The following is a 16,736-nucleotide window of genomic DNA, read 5'->3' on the forward strand; positions in this document are numbered from 1 at the left end:
TTATCATTAGCATTTGACATAATGAAAACTTTAGGCCGGTTCCCCAAATGTACTCATATGCAAGAGTGGCTAGGTAGTGGAGCAGGGTTGCAAAGCTGCTCTTCCAATTAGGAGCATCACTGATGCTTACCTGGTTGGTATGGGACCAGGGAGGTGGCAAGAAACAGGGCTGTGAGGGTGCACTGATGCAATCCTGACCTCACAGACATACTCCCACACTGGACAGGTTGGTGGCAGTGACATCACTTTTGGGAGGCTTCAAATATTTTGGTATATATATAAAAAATCATGTTGTGATGACTGGTGCTTAGCAGCACTGAAATTTAAACGGATCTGGTGAATTTATTCCAATGGCTGAGTGAGGAATCAGATTTTTTTCCCCTGCTTGTGAGTTAAAACCCCTAGGTGTGCTGTGCCATGGCTTAATCTGGGTTTTACTAGCATCACCAGAACCACTTTTTATCTTTTTAATTCTGTTGAGGACTTTAAAAGAGGAAGATGAAAAGAGTGAAAGGAAAGAGAGTGAGTAGAAGAAAATAAGAGGTGGTAAAAAACAGAGGGGAAAACACAGGGAGGAAATGAGAAAAATGAACATACATATATGGTTAAACACTAAACTTTGGAACGAGAGTCTAAAATTCACTGCATGCTCTGCTTTAAAAGAGAATGTTATGAAAATGGTCTATCATTGGTATCTCACTCCCACCAAACTGGCAAAAATGTATAGGACAAGTAGCAAAACTTGCTGGAAATGCAAGAAAAAGGATGGCGATTTTCACCACATATGGTGATCATGTAACAAAATAAAAGAGTTTTGGGAATCGATCTATAATAAGTTAAAAAAAGATGTTTAAATATACTTTCCCAAAAAAGCCGGAAGAATTTTTGCTAGGCTTGGTGGGAGAAAATATTAAGAAGACAGACCAAAGACTATATTTGTATGCAACAACAGCAGCTAGAGTTTTGATAGCCCAAAAGTGGAAGTCACAGGAGATTCCGACTGTAAGGGAATGGCAGATAAAGTTGGTCGAAAACGCTGAAATGGCAAAATTGACACACAGAATTCGCAATCAGGAGGAGACAAAGTACCAAAAAGAATGGAGTAAATTTATGGTTTATATAAGTGAGAATTGTAGAAATATGAAAACGTTGGCAGGATTGAATTAAATCTTATGTCACGGTGTAATTTTTAACCCATGAAACTGTGAATTATAGATTGGAATAAGAAAACTTGCGGAAGGGAAGGACAGAAGTCAATGGCTCTATGGAGCATAAAGTAGGATATATGTAATAAGATGTGATGTTTTTGTTGGTTGGTGTTGGTGTTCTTAAATCTCAGTAAAAAGCGTTTGGGGGGAAAATACATATATAGTTAAACATTGAAAAGTGATTTCCATGATACAGCTTAAGGTCAGAGCCAGGACTGAAAATATTCATTAAATACTAGTATAGACCTTCTTTTGTAATACACAGTGCTTTCTCTAGATTGACAAAAATCTCACCTATGAGTGCTGAGTTTTTTTGTTATTGTGCTTTAACTGCAATTAACGTAGAGGGATACATCTTGGATAGTCCAACTTGCCCTCTCTGCATAAGGCTCTGAAGGGAGGAGAGGATGGATCTGGCCAAAAGCCCCATTTGCAGGCAAATTCTGTCTCATCTCCAGATACTGTATATAATTTGGCACTGTATTTCCACTTCAGTCGGATATTGTTCTGATTCATATCTTCTTCAGTTCCTATACAAGGAGCTGCAAAAAAGCACAAATCATGTCATCATAGAGATTAATTTGACAATGAGGAGTTCACTTGACAAATAAAACTTTTGGGTTGTGCCCAAAGTTAGTCATACCCATTGAAATCAATTGAGGTTCATAATGTAGTCCCATCCATCAGTCTCCTCTGAGAAAAACTACCGTACTTTTTGCTCTATAAGACTCACTTTTTCCCTCCTAAAAAGTAAGGGGAAATGTGTGTGCGTCTTATGGAGCGAATGCAGGCTGCGCAGCTATCCCAGAAGCCAGAACAGCAAGAGGGATTGCTGCTTTCACTGCGCAGCGATCCCTCTTGCTGTTCTGGCTTCTGAGATTCAGAATATTTTTTTTTCTTGTTTTCCTCCTCCAAAAACTAGGTGCATCTTGTGGTCTGGTGCATCCTATAGAGCGAAAAATATGGTAAGTGAAAGTTAGTTGAATACAATGCTTTGCTTGTAGGGTATGAATGGCTTGTGATGAAATGGACTAATAAATTGACAGACTACATATGCAGGAATTTTATATTATTCATCCATTTGGCCAAGAACTATTTCTTCAACTTCTCAGGCTAAAGTCTTTACAAGCCATGCACACAGAGATTATTTTAACTGAAACCAGACCCTTCTGCGGGCATATTATGTTCATTGCCACTGACCATTCTCAAAAGAGCAACTCCAGAGAGTGAACTGGAGATGCAGAAATACAGAGGTGGAAGGGACTTGGAAATTGTTTCTAGTCCAACCCCTTGCTACAACAACAACAACAACAACAACAACAACAACAACAATAATAAAAACAACCATCTGGCTGGGTTTCCCCAGCCACTCTGGGCAGCTCCCAACAGAATATTAAAACATGATAAAACATCAAACATTAAAAACTTACCTAAAAAGGACTGCCTTCAGATGTCTTCTAAAAGTCAGATAGTTGTTTATTTCCTTGGCATCTAGTGGGATGCAGACTGGTGGCTGGAAGTGGCAGAGGGTCTTTTCGGTAGTGGCGTTCGCCCTGTGGAGCACCCTCCCTTCAGAGGTCAAGGAAATGAACAACTATCTGACTTTTAGAAGACATCTGAAGGCAGCCCTGTTTAAGGAAGTTTTTAATGTTTGATATTTTATCGTGTTTTTAATATTCTGTTGGGAGCTGCCCAGAGTGGTTGGGGAAACCCAGTCAGATGGGCAGCATATAATAATAATAATAATAATAATAATAATAATAATAATAATAATTACTAAATGAGGAATTGGAACTCATGACTCCACTCATTTTGCCTTATGGGAATGCTATCTGTAGTTCCTGGGAGGATCTGGGATGGAACAATGCCAGCTGACATCACACTTGTGCCATTAAGTCACAGGTTTTTGAACTTAGAGAATATCCTTCAATAAAACAGCAAAAGCAAAGATTTACAGAAATTTCCTGTACCTATGCATGTTGGTGTATCTGCCCAATGCCCGTTGACACATTGTACATATTGATTTCCTTGCATATTGTGGAAAGGTTGGCACTTATACTGTACTTGTGCCCCTGGCATATATTCCGAAGTTGCCATGCCCAGAAAGTCTCCATTTTCAATACGAGGTGGAGGACCACATTTTCCCGCAGCATCTGTCGTGATGCATTGAAACAGAAAAAGGAATCTATTACATGGCACTTACTAGGATTACACATATGGCTGTCCACACAAGCATTTCTATAATTCAGCTTAATTATTTAATTAAAAAATTAATATATATATTTATATATGGGACACGGGTGGCGCTGTGGGTTAAACCACAGAGCCTAGGACTTGCCAATCAGAAGATCGGCAGTTCAAATCCCCACGACGGGGTGAGCTCCCGTTGCTCGGTCCCTGCTCCTGCCAACCTAGCAGTTCGAAAGCATGTCAAAGTGCAAGTAGATAAATAGATACCACTCTGGCAGGAAGGTAAACAGCGTTTCCGTGTGCTGCTCTGGTTCGCCAGAAGCGGCTTAGTCATGCTGGCTACATGACCCGGAAGCTGTACACCGGCTCCCTCGGCCAATAAAGCGAGATGAGCACCGCAACCCCAGAGTTGGTCATGACTGGACCTAATAGTCAGGGGTCCCTTTACCTGTGTGTGTGTGTGTGTGTGTGTGTATGTCTCATCCACATACGCTGTGCCTACAAAGCACAAGTCCTGGCAGTTTCCCACTTAACTCACACTTTCTAAGCATGGGTCCAAGGAGTTTTCCCCTCGCCCCCCTCCTTTCCAAGGGAAAACCCACTCTTTAGTGATATATCAGAACAAATGGCAATCTGGGGGAAACCCAGAATCCTGTTAGCTCCAATTGAGCACTAAAGAGCAGTTTCTTTCCAGGGGGTGACAGAAACAGCAGAACAAGGGGAGGTGTGGATAAGCCACTTTGTATATACATATGTATATACATACATACTGATGCAGACCACTAAAAAAACCAGCAACAATAATGTACATCAACCCTTCAATAATTGTGCTAAGACCTACAGATTCCACTTACTGCTGCACTGTGGTAGAGGTGACCATCCATTCCTTGTGCATTCTGCAATATTTTGTCCATCAGCTAGATGAAATCCACTGTCACACTGAATTTGAATTAGATCCTCACCATGATATATATTCCTTCGAGGTCTAAAAGTGCCATGAGCCACCTTTGGAGGGTTACATGTAATTTCTATTTAAAAAAACAATGAAGTAAACATGTGACATGGAAACAGAAAAACAAGTGGCAAAACCACCTGGATTAGAAGCGCTGCTTTCTCTCTGCATATGAAGAGTTGTAGCTGTTGTTGTTTTAAGCCAATCTATTTACCTAGTAGTATCAGGGCAAAAAAGACAAATCCTACAATTTAAATTTCAACAGGGGCACAGGATAGAAAGAAGAAAGGCAAAGATAGCAATGACACAAGGAAGAAGTGGAATGGGAGAGACAAGTGTCACTGGAGAGGAATATGAGAAAATGCACCTATTATGTGGTCATTGTTTCAACGAGGGATAGGGTGGGGTGGAGTTCAGACAAAGGTTTCACTGAAGACATGAGTTCTGAAGAAGTTGGAAAGAGAAACCGCTGGTCATCAGGCATGCTGATTTTAATTTCAGGGGTCGAGTTATGAAGCCCACATAACCACTGCAGGGCAACAGAACATCACATTTTCAGAAGCAGGAAAAAAAGATTTAGAAGAACAAACTAAGGGAGCAAACATAACACAAAACAGCCCAATGAGAACTTGGTGTATTCTTCAACCAGTGATTATTGAGATTCTTCAAGCAATATATAATTTTTGTTATTTTAAAAATAATGCCATATTGAATTACCTTCACATTCAGGATACACAATTGCTTCTCCATTGCACCGGATTACAAAAGCAGACGGGGAATAATTTGCTGCAGGAGCATGCCCTGGTTTACAGGCAAGCTCAACAGAAGTACCACGTTGTACATATAAGTTTTGAAAATGATGCTCATCCGATTGCCCAACCACCTCAACTTTCTTGCTTTCCATTTCAGCCAATGAGATTGCACAGGGCTCTGTGACGAGAAAGAAAATAGATTCTGTTCATGAAGGCAACCAGAGTATGTATTTGCCATATTGGAAAGGATAAACGAAAAGGAAGGTTGTATATACATCAGTCTTGGGAACACAAGTCAAGTTTTTTGATATACCAGTGCATTTGAAAAAAGCAACAAACTCTCTCTCACACACACACAAACAGCATTTGCAGAATAATCATTAAAGTCATGTGAGAACCTGTGGCCTGCAGGCAGAATTTGGTCTGCCAGGCTATTGCAAGTAGTCTACCAGGCCTGGCCAAGTAAAACTCCTCTTCTGCTTCTGCTAAGGTGCCTCTTTGCAGTATCATTGCTAAGAAGTCTTACTGGTCAGGAAACAGCACTAAGACCTCCTATCACTGGTACTACAACACCACTTTAGTGGTTAAGTAACGGAATTATTTCCAAAGGGTGAACTCATTTTTGGCATTCATATAGTGCATGGATGGGGAAGCTGTGGCCCTCCAGATATTGTTGGACTACAACTCCCATCATCCTTGACTGTGTTGACTAGAGCTGATGGGAGTTGGAGTCAAACAACATCTGGAAGGCATAGCTGTCAACTTTTCCCTTTTCTTGTGATGAATCCTATTCGGAATAAGGGAATTTCCCTTAAAAAAGGGGAAACATTGACAGCTATGCTGGAAGGACTCAGGTTTTCCCAATCACAGACACTGTGCTTGTTAAGTTTCCAAAGTACTTCAAATAGATAAAATAGATTTATACCCCACCCATCCTGCTGGGTTCCCCCAGCCACTCTGAGTAACTCCCAACAGAAAATTAAAAGCACGATAAAACATCAGACATGTCTTCTAAAAGTCAGATAGCTGTTTATTTCCTTGACATCTGATGGGAGGGCGTTCCACAGGGCAGGTGCTGCTACTGAGAAAGCCCTCTGTCTGGTTCCCTGTAACCTCACATCTGGCAGTAAGGGAACCACCAGAAGGCCCTGGGAGCTGGACCTCAGTTTCCAGGCTAAACTATTTTTTAAATAGTTTTAAATAGTGTTTTAAAATGTCCTCAAGCAGTCGGTGGCAATTTAAATTTGTATTTCTTTTTTCCCTTTTTTCCTTTGTTGGGGGTGGGTGGGTGGGACGGATATTTGGTTGGGGATTAATTTTAGTATAATTGTTCTGTTTTTGTTTTCTGTTGTTTTATTGGTTCTGTATAGTTTGTGTTTTGTTTTTAAGGGGCGGGATCAGGGCTGCTGGGGAGTGGGGCCCCAGCCAACATGATGGCTGGGACAAGTTCCACAGGGGCAGAAGCACTGGGACATCCGATCTCGGTGATCATGGGCAGGAGGCGGAGTTACGCTAAGACCAGACCATGTCATTACCGAGGAGGCAGGTTTAGTCGTTGTTTGAAGACTATCCCTGCCTCCGGGTCTGGCCTTGACCGGATGGATACTGGAATCAACAGGGGAAAGCCACATGACCTGAAGGTGTTGCTGTGTAATGCCAGGTCAATGATGAATAAAACCACTGCCATCCACGACCTGATTGTGGATGGAGGATTTGACCTGGCATGTGTGACAGAGACCTGGTTGGAGGAAGCAGATGGGCCTGTCCTTGCCGCTGCTTGCCCACCAGGTTTCTCTTATGCACAGCAACCCAGGTCATGTGGGCGGGGAGGGGGGGTTGCAGTGATTTTTAGGAAGTCATTAGTTTGCATCAGGCGTCCTACTGGGAAGACCCAGTTTTCTGAGTGCATGTTCTGGAAGTTGGGCAATAGGGGCAGTACAGGATTCCTTTTGGTGTACCGACCTCCCCGCTGCACCAAGGATTCCCTGTCCGAGCTGCTTCAGGTCGTGGCGGATGTTCTCCTGGAGACACCTAGCTTGGTTGTCCTAGGGGATTTTAACATCCATGCCGACACGACCTTACAAGGGGCCGCTCGGGACTTCGTGGAAAGCATGGCCTCCATGGGGCTGTCCCTGAATAAGTTGGGCCCAACTCATAGTCATGGACATGCCTTAGACCTGGTATTCACCTCTAGTGACGTGGGTGATCTGACACTAAGTAAAAGTGAAACCAAAGAAGTGCCATGGTCAGATCACTTCCTGGTGCAACTGGACTTCTCCGCGACCCTTCCCCTCTGCAGGGAGGTGGGACCAATTCGGATGGTCCGCCCCCGCCACTTAATGGATCCAAATGGTTTCCAGAGAGTGGTAGGGGATGCTTTATCCCATGTTGATGGCCTTTCAGCTGATTCCCTGGTGGCCCGCTGGAATGCGGAGTTAACCAGGGCTATTGACTGTCTGGCTCCGAAGCGCCCTCTCCGATTGCATGGAGCCCGGACAGCCCCGTGGTTTTCTTCGGAGCTGAGGGCGATGAAACAATCGCTGAGACGGCTAGAGCGTCGGTGGCAGAAAACTCACTCCGAATCTGACCGGACACAGGTTAGAGCTCAACGTCGAGCCTACCAAGTGGCGATAGCGACGGCGAAGAAGACTTTCTTCACCGCCTCTATTGCATCTGCAGAAAATAGTAGCAGGAGACTCTTTCAGGTGGTCCGCAATTTAACGGAACCACCTGTACCACCGGGGGCTTGTAAAGACCCCAAGATCTCCTGCAACGATTTTGCAAAGTTTTTTGCAGATAAAATCACTCATATTCGGAAGGAGCTAGACACCACCGTGGGAGCAGGGCTGGGGCGGGAGAGTGCTAGAGCCCTGTCTGGTCAAGTTGCATGGAATCAATTTCAATCCGTTACCCCCGAGGATGTGGACAGGCTGCTTGGACGCGTGAAACCAACCACTTGTCTCCTTGATCCTTGCCCATCCTGGCTAATAAAAGCAAGCTGGGAAGGGCTGGGCGATGGGCTCTGCGGGGTGGTGAATGCTTCCCTCTATGAGGGAACATTCCCAGATCCGCTGAAAGAGGCGGTCATTAAACCGCTTCTTAAAAAAACATCTTTAGACCCGGCCAGTATGGCCAAATATCGCCCAGTCTCAAATCTTCCATTCTTGGGCAAGGTGATTGAGCGTGTGGTTGCTGAACAACTCCAGGCACGCCTGGAGGATGCGGACCATTTGGATCCCTTCCAATCGGGGTTCAGGCCTCATCATGGGACTGAAACTGCCTTGGTCGCACTGGTTGATGATCTCCGGCGAGCTAGGGACAAAGGTGAGAGTTGTTTCCTAGTTCTGCTGGATCTCTCAGCGGCCTTTGATACAATCGACCATAACATCCTTCTGGACCGTCTAGAGGGGTTGGGAGCTGGGGGCACTGTTATACAGTGGTTTCGCTCCTTCCTCCTGGGCCGTGTTCAGAAAGTGGTGGGGGGGGATGAGTGTTCAGACCCTTGGGCCCTCACTTGTGGGGTGCCTCAGGGTTCCGTCCTCTCCCCCATGCTTTTTAACATCTATATGAAGCCGCTGGGAGAGATCATCAGGGGGTTTGGACTGGGTGTCCATCAATATGCAGATGATACCCAGCTCTACCTCTCTTTCAAATCAGAACCAGTGAAGGCGGTGAAGGTCCTGTGTGAGTGCCTGGAGGCGGTTGGAGGATGGATGGCGGCTAATGGATTGAAGCTGAATCCTGACAAGACAGAAGTACTGTTTTTGGGGGACAGGGGGCGGGCTGGTGTGGAGGACTCCCTGGTCCTGAATAGGGTAACTGTGCCCCTGAAGGACCAGGTGCGTAGCCTGGGAGTCATTTTGGACTCACAGCTGTCCATGGAGGCGCAGGTCAATTCTGTATCCAGGGCAGCTGTCTACCAACTCCACCTGGTACGCAGGCTGAGACCCTACCTGCCCGCAGACTGTCTTGCCAGAGTGGTGCATGCTCTAGTTATCTCCCGCTTGGACTACTGCAATGCGCTCTACGTGGGGCTACCTTTGAAGGTGACTCGGAAACTACAGCTAATCCAGAATGCGGCAGCTAGACTGGTGACTGGGGGCGGCCACCGAGACCACATAACACCGGTCTTGAAAGACCTACATTGGCTCCCAGTACGTTTCCGAGCACAATTCAAAGTGCTGGTGTTGACCTTTAAAGCCCTAAACGGCCTCGGCCCAGTGTACCTGAAGGAGCGTCTCCACCCCCATCGTTCTGCCCGGACGCTGAGGTCCAGCGCCGAGGGCCTTCTGGCGGTTCCCTCATTGCGAGAAGCAAAGCTACAGGGAACCAGGCAGAGGGCCTTTTCGGTAGTGGCGCCCGCCCTGTGGAACACCCTCCCATCAGATGTCAAAACGATAAACAACTACCTGACATTCAGAAGACATCTTAAGGCAGCCCTGTTCAGGGAAGTTTTTAATGTATGATATTTTAGTGTTTTTTGGTTTCTATGGAAGCCGCCCAGAGTGGCTGGGGAAACCCAGCCAGATGGGCGGGGTACAAATAAATTATTATTATTATTATTATTATTATTATTATTATTATTATTATTATGGAGGTGGAGATGCTCCTTCAGGTATACTGGGCTGAGGCCGTTTAGGATTTTAAAGGTCAACACCAACACTTTGAATTGTGCTTGGAAACATTGTTCCAGCAACTACCGTCATTTTCATAGTATTAGTACCTCTATTTTACAGAATGGGGACTGAAGCTGAGAGGATAATGCCTGAAGGCAAGATATGAACTAGGATTGTCTCTCTCCATATCTCACATGCTTCATGGTGGTGTTTTACTAAGGAGAAACAATTATTTGAACCTTTCCGAAATATATCACATATAAAAGAAATTAATGAAGCAACCCTATATGCATGCCAGAAGATGGAATTTCTATCAAAACAGAGGGGGGAAAGTTCTTACCTAGACAAATGGGCACTTTTGTCCAGTTCCCATTGTTACAAAAAGTTCTGTTTTCTCCTTCCATGGTATAATATTTTTGGCATTTGAATTCTATTGAAGAGCCAGATGCATATTGCTTCTGTGATAAGGTGATAATGTCTCCATTCTCAATAGTGGGTGTGTGACTACAGTTTTTTCCCATTTCTAGTAAATAATAAAGTGATAGGAACAGTGACTTAGTACAGTTACCAAAGGTCAAAAATGAAGGACTTTGAAATCCCTTTGTTCATATCAGGCATGTTGAGCTAGAGTATTTCTCTCTCTCTTGGGATACAGCGGTACCTCAGGTTACGAACTTAATTCGTTCCAGAGGTCCGTTCTTAACCTGAAACTGTTCTTAACCTGAGGTACCACTTTAGCTAATAGGGCCTCCCACTGCCGCTGCGCGCCACTGTGCAATTTCTGTTCTCATCCTGAGGTAAAGTTTTTAACCCGAGGTACTACTTCCAGGGTAGCGGAGTCTGTAACCCAAAGTGTTTGTAACCCAAGGTGTTTGTAACCTGAGGTACCACTGTATTTGAAACAGAGGAAAAGCCAGTTCCAACTCAGATGCAATAGCATGGCATCTAAATAATGCAACCAAGGTATTCAGCTCCTGGCTGCAAATTGATTCCCTCAGAATATGAAGCTTTGAAGGAAGAATTTCAAGACGTGGTGTTGCCCTTTGTCTTCTCCACTCTATAGTTGGAAAAGACTAGTGGCAACACCTTGCACAGTGTCCTGACTCTGGCTGAGTTCTTGCAGACAGTATGGCTGCTTGTCTTCCTTACCCTGGGGTGGAGAAGATGAGTGGGGATATCTTGTGGAAACCTATGGCTCTTGCTACGTTTGCAAGAGGGGGGCATTTTGACAGCAGCAGTGCAGTTTGTGGTCAGGGGACTACACATTCCCTTTCACCTCAGGTGGCAAAATTGGACACATCACCTCTGGTCCCAGATGAACACGCTTCTTGTGTGCAAGTGCCGTATGAATAAAATCTAGATTTCTAGCAGAATCAAGCTATGGTCCACTGGACAGAGAACAAGCACTGGGGCCATGCAGCCCCTCAGATAGTTTGGAGACTCTCTGTACCAATGAGAAAGACAGCACTGGAAGCGTTCGCTTTTGAACTGGAAAGTGAGGTAGTTAGAGACCATTTGAACATTTAAATAACCACGGAGGAATTTTTCAATATGAACAGCATGTTTACCAGAGATACACAATGGCAAATCCATGTGCCCATTGATACACTTCCGGACTGAAGGAGCTGTGATGACATGTCCTTCCTTGCACTGGAATTGCAGGAACTGGTTATGCTGAATCACCTGGGACCGTCTTCGCTTCCCAGGCAGGAACAGGTCTTGCGCATCTAGCTGTTGTTTTGTGATGCCACAAGGTGCTAAAAGAAAGAAAGGGAGGGGAGGCGGGGATCATCACTGGGACTCATTTCTCTGTGTGTCCTATTCCATTTGCCCTCTTTGTGCTTCAAGGTTACCTCATATCTGTTACCTCATATTACCTCACACAATAGGGACAAACTCATTTGCTGCACCCAATCAGTCATTCATTGTGGTTTCTGTCAACTTCCATGTAAGTCCTGAAAAAACCCATTAAGGTCAACATGGGAGTAAAAACAGTCTCTCTCTCTAACTTGCCACCCACTGAAATGTATGGGGATGTATTTAATAGCACCACCCTATAGATGCACTTCAGAAGTAACTCCCATTCAGTGCAATGGGCTTAATGCTTGGGATGGGGTATAGGATTACAGCCTGTATGTCATTGGACTGTGACCCTTTTCTCCCCCCCCCCCACAGTCTTGAGAAAAGGAACAAGAGCTCCAAGATGCAAACTGGCCCAAAGTGACACCTTGATTCCATGCTGGATGTAGGATGTGAATTCAGATCTGGTCGAACTCTCAAACAATATGGCAACTCTGGCTATCGATGTTTGCACTAGATAACTCTGATCCAGAATGTGAATTCTCTAGTTTCCTCAAATTACAGCATTCTGCCCAATTATGCAAATTCATTGATCCATATTAGCAGAATTAAAGTAGCCATACAGTGTAAAGTAGAGGGATTTGTGATCCCTCAAATATTGTTGAATTATACCTCATATCATGATGGGAGTTGCTGTCCAACAATAATCCAGAAGGCCAGCAGTTCCCAATTCTTGACAGAGTGTTTAAGTCCTCAAACATGCAGAAAGCAACTTTGCATGCAGATGAGTTTCCAGAGGAAATGTTGGACACCCCACATTTTGATTTAGAGTTTGCAATATTGAAAGTCAAGATGCCTCCTTACCCAAACACCTGGGTGCAGGTGTCCACTTTTGCCCACGACATGTTATCCATTCAGTGCCTTCCAAGACATATCCAGGGTTGCACTTGTATTGTGTTCTGTCACCCTCCAGGTATCTGGCCTTCTCATCACTTATCATTTCCCCAAAATCAATGTCAGGTGGTTCTTCACAAACTGCAATTATATTTACCCTCAATATCAACATTCTCCCATTTTCCTGAAAGCACAGTAAATGTAAGGGACCGTGCTGTGGAGGGCTGCACTGAGGAGGAATGGTGGGAGCCTCCTCCTGCTCCCCGCCCCCCGCACCTGATCCAGATCCTGAATTTTCCCAGGAGGACAGTATAGATTGGGAACAGTGGTTTGCAGAGGGGCATAGTTCAGAAGGCAGAAGCTGGGATATACTAAATGGTGAACACCTAGGAGAAGAATCACTGGCAGGGAGAGGGTTAACAGATTCACAGTCTCTAGAAGGGCTCAGAAAGTCACACAACAGAAAGCACAGACGGGACAAGCTCAGATTACGAGATGTAGAAGTGACTTATGTTCATAGGGACCGAAGGGGGTGGGCTATTTAATTGGGAGCACCACTATTACTAGGAGATGGGTTCTTAGTTCTCTTGCTGTGATTACTAAAGTTTCTAAGTAGTAAGAAGAATCCTTTTCCTTTGTTCTGCTTATCCAAAGCCACGGGGGAGGAAGCCAATTCCCTGAAGCCTGACAGTAAATAAATAAAGCTGTACTTTGAAACTAAACACAAGTCAAATATTTCCCATTTTAAAAAAATAAATTAATAAGCTGATGCTATCATTTTAATGTTATGTTAACGTTTAGATGTTATTTAATATTTATCTGTTATAGCCTTATAGTTTTTGAACTAACTATAACTGGTAAAACATATTTTGAAGGTTGGAACTCTGAAAGACACATTAAAAATGTGTTAAATAAATGCATCTTAAATCCAATATTTTTCAAAATAACCATCTATATTAGTAATCCTCAAGTACAAGTATTTATAAGGCTGAAATGCTCTGCCATTTACAATATAATAATAATAATAATAATAATAATAATAATAATAATAATAATAATAATAATATAATAATTTATTATTTGTACCCTGCCCATCTGGCTGGGTTTCCCCAGCCACTGGGCGGTTTCCAACAAAGATTAAAAATACATTAAAATGTCACACATTAAAAACTTCCCTAAACAGGGCTGCCTTCAGATGTCTTCTAAATGTCAGATAGCTGTTTATTTCTTTGGTCTCTGTTAGGAGGGTGTCCCACAGGGCGGGTGCCACTACCGAGAAGGCTCTGTCTGGTAACCTCACATCTCACAGTGAGGGAACAGCCAGAAGGCCCTCAGAGCTGGACCTCAGTGTCCGGGCTGAACGATGGGGGTGAAGATGCTCCTTCAGGTATACTGGGCTGAGGCCATTAGGGCTTTAAAAGTCAGCACCAACACTTTGAATTGTGCTTGGCGGCCATTCCCAATCACCAACCATTCTGGATTAGGACATCTGATGGGAGGGCGTTTACAAGTTGATATATTAATAAAATCATTACTGCTAAGTATACTGTTGAGCTTTTCATACATTAAAAAGTGTGGGCTCACCATTTTGGGAAGTACAGCATGTCCACAGAAGAAATGGAAGAACGGAGACCAGCCAGCTTTCCATAGCGTTACTTGTTGCTCTGGACCACAGGATACTCACTTTCTACAATTAATTTTTCTAATGACTGTCCTTGCAAAAAAATATCACTGGTGGTTCATGGCTCTCTGCCATGAGAGGAGGAAGGATTACTGGAATGGGGAACATGAACTTTTAAACCAACTAGGAGTGTTTGCGAAAGATTTGCATTGGCACAGCACTTGGTGTGATGATGGCAGCTGGGCGGAACAGCAACAAACCTTTCTTACCAAGTTGCAAACTTCTGAGAAAGCCCTTTTAGCTGTACAGCACCCATGAAATTAAAAGATGCCTGCTTCTTGGGAGAAAAGCAATGACAAACCTAGACAGCATCTTAAAAAGCAGGGACATCACCTTGCCAACAAAGGTCCATATAGTTAAAGCTATGGTTTTCCCCGTCGTGATGTATGGAAGTGAGAGCTGGACCATAAAGAAGGCTGATCGCCGAAGAATTGATGCTTTTGAATTATGGTGGTGGAGGAGACTCTTGAGAGTCCCATGGACTGCAAGAAGATCAAACCTACCCATTCTGAAGGAAATCAGCCCTGAGTGCTCACTGGAAGGACAGATCCTGAAGCTGTGACTCCAATACTTTGGCCACCTCATGAGGAGAGAAGACTCCCTGGAAAAGACCCTGATGTTGGGAAAGATGGAGGGCACAAGGAGAAGGGGACGACAGAGGACGAGATGGTTGGACAGTGTTCTTGAAGCTACAAACATGAGTCTGACCAAACTGCAGGAGGCAGTGGAAGACAGAAGTGCCTGGCGTGCTCCGGTCTATGGGGTCACGAAGAGTCGGACACAACTAAACAACAACAAAACAGCAATGTGCACTACTAGGCAGAGCCAGCTCAGCTCCACCAGTGGCAGAGAAGCAGCACCAGCACTGAAGCCAATTTGGGGTGAGATTGCATCCATTTCGGGTGAGACCTCGCCTGAAACCAGCACGTTTTCACTTGAAATTGGCACCAATGGAGGCACAAGGGCCATCTTATCCATTAGGGTTAGTGGTGCCCTGCGCCAGGGCGCCCGCCCATCAGTGGCACCCAGCAGTGGGAGTCCAGGACATGCTGGGTGGTGGCTGCTCTTCCTACGGCCAGCTGTGCTCTCTCGCTTCCTGCCTGGGAGAGGAGGTGGTGGTGGTGGCACGCAAAACTACATGACACCCTTCTCCCTTCTGCCCGCCCCGCAGCAGTAGCGGGACTGCTGAAGAAGCCTGCGTGGCAAGTTCCTGCCAAGTAAATTCCCAGAAACAATGCGGATGTAATAACTTGCCATCTGTTTGCTTAAAAAAAATGGAATTGATTGAAGGGAAAGGGAAATTACTGAAGGCTGCATACAGCATACTATTAGAATGGGAGACGAAAGATGAAGAGGTAAAATCAGTCATGATTAAATGGGCAAAATATATAGGTGACAACATTATGATGGAAGATTGGAAAAAATTATGGAAAACTGATTTAAAATTTACAGACTGTTCCCTGTTGAAAGAGAGTTATATGAAGATGATGTACAGATGGTATGTGACACCAGTGCAGTTAGGGAAAATGTACAAAACTAGTTCAAATATATGTTGGAAGTGTAAAGAAAAGGAAGGGACATTTTATCATATGTGGTGGGACTGTAATGTAAATTAAAATATTTGGGAAATGATATATAACAAATTGAAGAAAATGTTCCATCTAACATTTGTCCAAAAAAAAACCTGAAGCATTTTTGTTAGGGATTGTAGGGAAAGACCTGCCAAAAAAAGCTGAAAAATATCTTCATGTATGCGACAACGACCGCAAAAGTCCTAATAGCACAAGGATGGAAGACTGAAGAAATGCCAACTAAAGAATCATGGCAAGAAAACTGATGGACAATGCAGAACAGGCAAAGTTGACACATAAGCCATGGAACAAGGATAACTGTGACTTTAAAGATGAATGGGGACCCTTTACAAAGTATTTGAAGAGGCAACAAAGTGAATTGGACTCCTTGGCAGATTTCGAATAAACATTCACAAACTTTTTATTGACAATAATAAGTCAAACAATTTAAGGATCTTTACAAATTTGTAACATGCAGAGAACAGCATTTACAGAGAAACCAAAGACTCCTGGAACTGAGGGAAGTCGGGTGGGGCTTTGTGTGGGAGGGAGGGGGAGGGAGGAAAAATGGAGGGAAAATTAAGGATGATATGTGTCAGGGAACTGCCATCAGCTCAGAGGCGAGAGATGGAAGGGCAGCTGGGTTACAGGGAGCCTCCCAAGATCGTGAGAAGCAGCACTTCCTCTGCGGAGGAGGGAAGCCCCGCCTCTTGTGGGGAAGGGATGCAGGGCTCGGAGGATGCAAGAGAGAGCCAAGACACGGTGCATGAGCAAAGTGGGGGGGGAGGCAGGTCCCCCTTTAGCCACGCCCTCTCTGTGCAGTAGGTTTACGCGCAGAGAGGGGAGGCGTCGGATGGGGGTCAAGAGACTACTCTGCTGGGGAAAGTTTTTCGAAAAAGGTCACAATTTCATGAAAAATTAGATGTCATTCAATTGTCTCAAAAATGGTGCCAAGCTGTTGCAAATTCTTCCCTGCATGGTTTGGCAGTGTAAACAGCATATTTTATCATAGACCAAAATGCTAGCCCTCGACGCCTTAACCCGTGGAAAAACATTTTTTTCGGAAAAGGTC

The 16,736-nt window shown here is 44.3% G+C and overlaps 1 protein-coding gene across 1 annotated transcript; it reads right to left on the bottom strand.

The window, feature by feature from the left end:
• Positions 1-1,098: 1,098 nt before the first annotated feature.
• On the bottom strand, positions 1,099-14,087 carry LOC114598425 (complement factor H-related protein 3-like). The gene is made up of 8 exons (XM_077928355.1): positions 13,997-14,087; positions 12,383-12,553; positions 11,287-11,475; positions 10,059-10,241; positions 5,068-5,280; positions 4,253-4,426; positions 3,179-3,361; positions 1,099-1,750 (listed from the first exon to the last, which is right to left on the bottom strand). The coding sequence occupies exons 1-8, from the start codon at positions 14,058-14,060 to the stop codon at positions 1,545-1,547; spliced, it is 1,383 nt and encodes a 460-aa protein (XP_077784481.1). The 5' UTR covers positions 14,061-14,087; the 3' UTR covers positions 1,099-1,544.
• Positions 14,088-16,736: the final 2,649 nt, after the last annotated feature.

This window comes from Podarcis muralis, chromosome 5 (assembly GCF_964188315.1).
Source record: "Podarcis muralis chromosome 5, rPodMur119.hap1.1, whole genome shotgun sequence".
Taxonomy (NCBI): domain Eukaryota; kingdom Metazoa; phylum Chordata; class Lepidosauria; order Squamata; family Lacertidae; genus Podarcis; species Podarcis muralis.